The sequence below is a fragment of the Brassica oleracea genome, chromosome C2, assembly GCF_000695525.1.
Source record: "Brassica oleracea var. oleracea cultivar TO1000 chromosome C2, BOL, whole genome shotgun sequence".
Lineage (NCBI taxonomy): Eukaryota > Viridiplantae > Streptophyta > Magnoliopsida > Brassicales > Brassicaceae > Brassica > Brassica oleracea.
The window spans coordinates 5,029,177-5,037,582 of NC_027749.1; the positions used below are offsets into that span (position 1 = coordinate 5,029,177).

Sequence of the window (8,406 nt, forward strand, 5' to 3'; positions counted from 1 at the left end):
TAGAATAGAAAGATAAGAAAGCTCTTGGTTGTATTTTTTGAGCCCTTCCCCCTCTATAAAAAAAAAAAAAAAAAAAAAAAAGATTCAATAAGATAGTGGGGAAGGGATGATAAAAAAGTGTTAGAGTTTAGAAATGAGAAAAGTGAATAAGAGGTCCTTAGTGGTTGAGTCTTAAGAAAAAAATATTGTTCATTGGGTGAGTGATGTGAGTGTTTTTTATTTTGGGTTATGGGATGAATGAAATGGGTGTAGAATTTGTAATCACTTAGGAATGTGGTAGAATGATGAGGATGGATCCATGTATGCATGAATTGCTTCTAGTCTTAGATAAATTTTGCATAATGATCAAGCTTCTTGATTCTTGAGTGATTGCCACCTTAAAATGACAATATTTGAATCCTTCTCTTCATTCAAATTAGACCATTGCCTTCTCTTCATTCAAATTAGACCATTGCTTACCTAACCAAATGATTGAGATCATGTGCTCATTTGTGAGAATTCACCTTGTGTGTGTGTGAATCAATGTGAGAGCTGGTTTAAAGAACTTGTTAGTTGATGAGTATTGCAACTTGTGTAGAGGCATAAGAGTATGGATAGGCCTAGAGAAGCCAGAGTATAATAAGAGAGTTTGCACATGCTATTTGCTATATTTCTTTAGGATGTCAAGTTGAGTGCATTGAGTGTTTCTTTTGGCTAAGCTAGCATCTTTGTATCTCTCCTCCTTGTGTTTTGAAAAGTTTACTTGAGGACAAGTAAAGGACTAGTGTGGGGGAGTTGATATCTTGCATATTTGCATTGTTTTAAGCTTCCATTTGGTACATAATGATCATATAGATTAAGAGTTTAGCATCTTTAGGATCCATTTTGCATTCATATGTCTTTATCAGGCATCAGAGTGTCCTATGGAGCGATTGGAGGTGTTTAGAAGCATTTTGGTACAAGAAGGGATGAAAAATGAAGTTGGTTCAGTTTTGGGCGAGCACGACGCGGGTTGGAGCACCCCGAGTTCACCTACCCGCATAGCCGAGCCAAGAAGAGCCTCCACGTGGGATGAGTGGCGCGGGATCGTGAACCCGCGCGCACTAAGCGGAAGAAGCGAGACGACACCTCGACGCGGGGTGGAGCGACGCGGGTTCCCTTTCCCGCATTGTCGAAGAGAGCCAGTCGATGGAGTCACGCGGGTTGGAGCACACGGAGTCGCCTACCCACGCGCAAGACGAGAGAGCAGCCTCGACGGTCTGACGCGGGAAGAAGGGCGCGGGATGAGCTACCCGCGCTCATGAAGTGAAGGTCTCGACACTCCAACGCGGGTAGAGTCGCGCGGGTTGTGACCGATGCCTCCTACCCGAGTCGAATCTTTTCCTTAGTCGGATTTAATGTTTTTAAGGGGCTTTTTAGACTTTTTAATGGAAACCATTAGGTTTACCAAAGACATATAAATACTCTTGTAATCCCAAAGTTGGGACATATCTTATTTTCTATCTAATCAAAAGCCACTTTTAGGAAAAAGATCTAATCTTGATCATAATTTCTAATCTTTGCTTGATTATCTTGCTCTCTAATCATGTTTAACCTTGAATCATCCATGGTTTTGGGGTTATTCATGTCTATTAGTGAGTAGACTAATCTTGGATTCATGGGCTAGGGTGATTAAAGATGATTAGAGAAGATCTAAGGTGTTTAGTGTTAGATTCACTTGTTTTCTTGCTTGTTGAGGGTTCTCAATGCTATTTTAGTCTTGATCATACTAAAATAGATCTCTAGGCATTTTCTGCCCACAAGGTGTATGATGAAATGCCTGAACCAACTCTTCAATGCTTTTAGCTTGCTTTACCTAAGAGATTAGTTGCTAAAGGAGTTAAGATTGCTATTGGACTTGTTCTCCATGTTTGCTTTAGTAACATTCAACCTAAGAGATTTGATGCTTGAGTTGCTTACCAAAAGAACATTCATCTAGAGATAGACCTTGTTTAGCTTAGTGTCTAGGCATAAGGAAAGTGTTTGATTGATACCTTGCCACCCTTAGATTGGATCTACATCACCCGAGATCAAATGCCTAGCCCCATGAGTCCTCTTGCTTCAAATTGAGAAAGAAAGATCATTATTTTATTGCATTAGCTTATTAGTTCTTAGTTCATACCATTTTTAAAACCGGATCGCACTTAGCTTAATCATGAACTTGCATTCCCGTTGCTTTAGAATCACCTAGGATTGGTTCGACAATCTTTTATACTACATTGATTTGATCTTGGACCCTTAAAAAGTCTTGCATCAGATATAAGAACCTGTCTTTTAATTTTTAACTAAAAAAGCTAAGAACCGTCTCTTAAAACTCTTATTTAAGAGCCAGTTTTTAGGTTTTTTAGTTAAAAGTTAAGAGACGGGTTCTTATATTCTGATAAGAACCTCACCTTAAGAATCCTCCAATAATCATCCTCTAACTAGCGAACAAATAATTAACGTTAAAATGGGACTGATGAAAGCTTTCTTGTGACGAACTTGCACGTGTCACGTCACAATTGGCTCCTTTGAAAATACATCTACTTTTCATTAAAAAAGATTACAATAGCAAATTTATAACTAGGAAAGAAATAACGCTAAAATGGGAATGAAGAAAATTTATAAAAATGGTATCATTCATAGTCAAAGCCACATATAAACTTTACCAAATCTATAATATGTGGAAGTAAATATATTAATTGTCTAAATTTCGTGGTATAGTATAAATTCATACGGGGACTGTAATCATGTGGTAGTTAATTAAAACTTGTTGATAAAACAAAAAGCTATGGAAGATCTCTCTGATGTAAGAAATAAGGTATAATCTGAATAACATTTTTACTTACATGCACAAACATGATCGGTTGTTCTATATGTTTTACAAAAATTGTAGAAAAATGATTTGTTTTCTCTGTGCGCTTGTTGCATAAAAGAACCGATCGATGAATCGCATGACCAAGATCTACGATCACCATCTATTACAATCTAATATACATTGATGTTTGAATTCTATTTTTTTAGTCTTATGTCAACAACTTTTATCATGCGAATCTGAATAATTAGCCCAATTTCATAATACTTTATTGATTTTTTTTATATATTTGTGATATTCTGATTTATATTTAATAGGATAATTCAATAGATCTATCCTATCGACTATAATATGTAAATCGATCTCGAGCTTTGATCGGTTCCTACAATGGTGAAGCATATGTTACCACCATGTATTTTAACCATTGTGGTAAATCTTTTGTAACCACAAATCACTGAAAATCCAATTAAATGCTATTTTATATTTTTACACATTTTTAAATTTCATGTGGTAATAGATGATTATTGTGGTCAAGAAGGGATATACATTACATATACATACATGGTCTTGTAGACTGTGGAGTATCAAACAAATTAAATATAACCATAATACCGGTCAATAATAAATAATAACTCTCCATAACTGTAAGATAAGATTAAGAATGGACTCTCTCTAGTCTCTCTCTCTCTATAGTGTTAAAAAAAAAAAAATAAGAAAAAAAAAATGAAAGCGAGGTTATCGGGAAGCTAATCAGGAAGGGGGAGAGGAGGAGGGAAGCGAAGAAGATGGCGATGTTAGAGACGAAGATTATTATTATTGTGATATTATTATTATTGATGGTGCTTATGTTGTTTCTCTTCTCCCTCGTCATCCTCTTCGCCTGCAAGCCATGGCGCTACCTTCCCCTTTTCCGATCCTCTACCTTCAAGGTTAAGGTCTTTCCACCTTCCGATTCGATTTTCCGAAAATTGAATCAATCGCGACACGCTTGATCACCAATGGCTTATTGATTGTGTGTTTGCTTTATTATCTGATTGGGAATGAGAATGTGTTGATTGATTTTTTTGATAGATTCGTTCATAATTGATCTGTTTGCTTTGAAAGGTAACCCTAAGAGTGATTACTTTCTTTTGCAGTTGGGGGAATTGCAGAGGCCGCTTGTATCTGATGGTGATGGTGAGCATTTGAACCAAGGCCAAACCGGTGAGGAGGGGTCAAGGGAATATGATTTAGAGGGAGCTTGCTATCAGAATGAAGGGATTTTGCAGGGACGGGCTTACAAACAAAGGCTTCCTTCTTCGTCTCCCCATCTCAACCAAGGTAAACTCTTTGCATTCCCCTCTTGATTCAGCTTTGGTGAGTCTCTACATCATTAGGTTCATGGAAATGATACCATTGTTAACCAGAAAACTATTCGTTGTGTCTATGCATTGCTCGTTAATTTATGTGGGTGAATAGCTTTGTTTTACAAATAATTTCTGAACGTTTTGTCAATGCTTTGGTAGGTCGAACGCTTAAACATCCAGCTGACAAGGTTAGCTTGGGGGATGTGGAAACCGATGACTTGCAGGACAACACAAGTCAGAGCCTACAGCATGATCTGGAAAAGGAGAGACTTTCCGAGCTTTCTCCAGGACTTGTTATTGTTAATGATCAAAGTAATTTCATTTTCTTTTGCTTTCCTAGGGTGTGTAATATAACTTTAATCCGTCGTGCAAGACATGTGTCATAGTTTTTGTTATAAGTGCAGGAAGTTGGCTGTGCCTGGAGGTCATTTCGGGTCCATCCATTGGGCTTCAATTTGCTGTTCACTCCGTGAGTACTTCCAAGCTGCCATTGGGCCTTGGAAGGGTTCCTCCTTCTGGTATGTTATTGAAGGACCCTGAGGTTTCAGGGAAGCATGCACAAATCACATGGAACTCTACTGTGAGGAGCTACCTAGTTTTATTTATCCAACTTCTGCATTTCTCATCTTATTACTCTTTATGTGATGCCTGTCTGGCTTTGATTTCAGAAATTTAAATGGGAGCTGGTAGACATGGGTAGTTTAAATGGAACTCTCTTGAACTCTCGGTCAGTAAGCCATCCTGATTTAGGCAGCCGAAAGTGGGGTCAGCCCGTTGGGCTTGCAAGTGAAGATATAATAACTTTGGGAACAACGACAAAGCTCTATGTAAGTCTATCTGAGTGGTTGAAGGTGTTCCTGATTAATTTATTTTGCTTTTCTTAATTGATTTTTCATGCAATTTCTTTTCATTTTTGGAAGGTCCTTATCTCATCTCAGAATGAGTTTAAGACACCGTTCAGAGTTGGTGTGGCCTCAGATCCCATGGCCAAGCGTCGCGGAGGCAGGAAACTTCCAATGGAAGATTTTTGTTATTACAAGTGGCCGCTTCCTGGGGTTAATAAGGTTACCTTGATTTGGAATCTTCAGTTGTTTATGTGAAAATAAACTTCATTGCTTCTGCTAACATAATTCTAAATGCTTAATACTGTTTCAGTTTGGGCTGTTTTGTGTTTGTGATGGACATGGGGGAGCTGGGGCTGCTCAGTCCGCTGTAAAGTGAGTCATTGTTTATGGTTTAGACCACCTCTATTCACAATATGTTAGGAGGCTTCACTGACTAACAACTGTGGTTTAAAGTTTTGTTTCAAACAACGATAATAATATACTGAATTTATAACTTAATCAAATTTATTCTCCAGAATTATTCCTGAGGTTCTGGCGAATATTTTATCAGACTCTCTGGAGAAGGAGAAAGTGTTATCACAGCGAGATGCTTCGGATGTTCTCAAGGACGTGCTTGCGAAAACAGAAGCACGCTTGGAAGATCACCTATATGAGGTTCTGAAGCTTGTCATTTTCTTTCTTTTCATTTGATTGCATGTTTTCTTCTTCACGACTTGGCTGCAGTTTTTTTCATTGCTTCGTACTTAATGAACTAGTCGGTCCATGCAGGGTTGTACAGCTACTGTTCTCTTGGTCTGGAAAGACGATGAAGAAAATTTATTCGCACAGTGTGCCAATCTTGGTGATTCAGCATGTGTAATCAAGTACGTTAAACAAATTATATACCTATCCTAAGATTCTTTGTTGCTGAGCTTGCATTAACGGTGCGTCAACTTGTAGAAGCATTTTGTTAGTGTAGAAAGAGGGAGGGGGTATGATTTAACCCAAATTAGAAACAATGATCTTGCGCGTCTTAAGCGTGAGTAAGTGTGGTCTTCTTAATGATGAAAGCCTTTCTTTTGGAAACTGTAGATTGTGTCTACTCTAGGCTAGGGTTTTGTGGGAGAGCAAGTAGACATCAATAGATGAGAGATCTATGCATCGTTGTAAAATTGTTGTTTTGCAGAAATAGAAAAAGAATTTATCCCTAGATTTTCGTTGATACCGAACTTAATTAATAACCACAACCCTATCAGATTGTTGTTTTTCTCTCAGGAAATAATGGTCTTGGGATGATAAGTTAGTTACTTCTCGTTATTTTAACTGATTACGATTTGGTTTCCAATTTGGCAGCCTTGATGGGAGATATATACAAATGACTGAAGATCATCGAGTGGCTAGCTTGACCGAGAGAAGAAGAATTCAAGAAGCAGGACTATCTTTGAGAGATAATGAGACTAGGATCTTTGGTATTAGCTCAATGAATCAAACACTCCTCTGATTCTGATTCTGATTCTGATTCCATCCTAATATAATAACCAAATCTGATTTAATATTCTTCAGGTATAAACCTTGCACGGATGCTAGGAGACAAATTTCCAAAGCAGCATGACGGCCGTTTCAGCGCAGAGCCATATATAAGTGAGCCTTTGCGTATCGATCAATCTAATAAAGACGTGTTTGCTGTATTGGCTAGGTAAGAAACACTAACGACATAATAAGCTTATCTCCATCTTCTCTTTTTTTTTTATTGGTAAATCTAAAAAGCGAAAAACAATTATGCAGTGATGGACTATGGGATGTGGTGAGTCCGAGTAAAGCTGTGCAGCTGGTGCTTCAGGTTAAACTTTTTTTTTTCTATTTTAAAATGAAGCTTCATGGTATTGCGCTGTCTGAAAATATCAAACTCATGGTTATGTTTTGAATTGAATGTGCCAGATGCGAGAGAAAGAGAGAGGGACAGAAGATAGTGCAGAGAAAATAGCAAAGGGTTTACTTGATCAAGCTAATGTGATGCGTACAAAGGACAACACCTCCATTATTTACTTAGATTTTGATCCTTCTTTGTAATTTATTTGGTAAGTTTCTGTGTACAATCTTTTGTTCATTTGTTAGTCTCTTAGGGTATATGAGAAAAAACCTCAGATGCAGAACTTATATCTAATTAATAATAGCAATACCAATTAATGTTGAAAAATTGTGTTGTTTTATCATAAAAATTGCATTTGTTGAAAAAAAGTTAAATTATAGAGAAATATGTCTAAAAAGGTTGTGTTTTTTTTTTATCTTAAAAAGTTGCATTGATTGAAAAGAAGTTAAATTATATTGGTGTCTTTTCAACATCATCTCTAAGTCTATTAGTCACAAGAGTTGTGTTTTTAATTATTAGTTTTTATAAAATAGTAACCAAAAGTTGCATACTTCTATCTGCGCCTATTCTATTTGTATCTAACCGCTTAACTTTTTAAAAATTGCACATTTTATTACTCAATATTAATATATTTTTAATTTGATTGGTTGTAAATGTCCTACAATTACAACTTTTTATTAATATATATACCTATTCGCTTTTAACTTTTTAAATGTTACATACTTTATCACTCCTACCTTTTCAATACTATTTAAACAATTTTGGATCAAATTTTATATTAAAAAAATCAAATGTTCGGTGTATCATACATGATGTGATCAGAGAGTTGTCTCTTCCACTGTTATGAATCTCGCTGGTCATAAAATTAAAGCTAACACAGTTAACCATATCGTCCCAAAGAAAATGCATCTCCAAAACATTATTTCTTTGCTCTTTAATGTCACTTTCTCTCCACTTTCACTACAAGATATAGAAGCAATACATGACGGTCATATTTATCATTGGTTTATCAGAAACATATGTTTTTTTTAACTATTATCTGAAACGTGTGTTTCCGACTGTTTCCTGACAATCAAGATTTTGACTACTGGATCTTAGTAAAGATCGCATTCTAATTTCTAAATCGCAATCTCAAATCTACAATATTTCTTTATAAAATAATTTTTTTTTAAAAAATAGCAGTTTACAAAATATATATTTAAAAAATAGGACATATTGATCAAAATATTTTTTTAAAAAAATACTCATCTATCAACAAATTTTTTTGTTATCATAATTTCAAAACCACAATCTCAAATCTTCAATATTTCTCTATAAAAATTAAATATTTCCTAACATAGCATTTTAAAAAAAAATATATTTTAAAAATACCACACATTCATTAAAAATTCTAAAATAATACTTATCTACCAACAAAAATTCTTGTTATCCTAATATATAAATCACAATCCCAAATCTACAATATTTCTCTGTAAAATGAAAATTTTCTTAAAATAGCAGTTAAAAAAAATACATCCTATTGATCAAAAATTATAAAAGAATACACATTTAACT

At 35.6% G+C, this 8,406-nt stretch overlaps 1 protein-coding gene across 1 annotated transcript; it reads left to right on the forward strand.

The window, feature by feature from the left end:
* Positions 1–3,468: 3,468 nt before the first annotated feature.
* LOC106322539 (protein phosphatase 2C 70-like) lies at positions 3,469–7,179 on the forward strand. The gene is made up of 13 exons (XM_013760596.1): positions 3,469–3,741; positions 3,949–4,132; positions 4,318–4,470; positions 4,563–4,738; positions 4,827–4,985; positions 5,079–5,222; positions 5,314–5,375; positions 5,519–5,657; positions 5,772–5,866; positions 6,336–6,451; positions 6,546–6,678; positions 6,768–6,822; positions 6,921–7,179. The coding sequence occupies exons 1-13, from the start codon at positions 3,598–3,600 to the stop codon at positions 7,050–7,052; spliced, it is 1,692 nt and encodes a 563-aa protein (XP_013616050.1). The 5' UTR covers positions 3,469–3,597; the 3' UTR covers positions 7,053–7,179.
* Positions 7,180–8,406: the final 1,227 nt, after the last annotated feature.

Excerpts from the sequence above, each read along its gene's own strand:
- LOC106322539 (XM_013760596.1), top strand. The coding sequence starts at position 3,598 with ATGGCGATGTTAGAGACGAAGATTATTATTATTGTGATATTATTATTA. Across the intron at positions 5,376-5,518 it reads GCTGCTCAGTCCGCTGTAAA|AATTATTCCTGAGGTTCTGG; the intron begins GTGAGTCATTGT and ends TTTATTCTCCAG. Across the intron at positions 6,679-6,767 it reads GTGTTTGCTGTATTGGCTAG|TGATGGACTATGGGATGTGG; the intron begins GTAAGAAACACT and ends ACAATTATGCAG.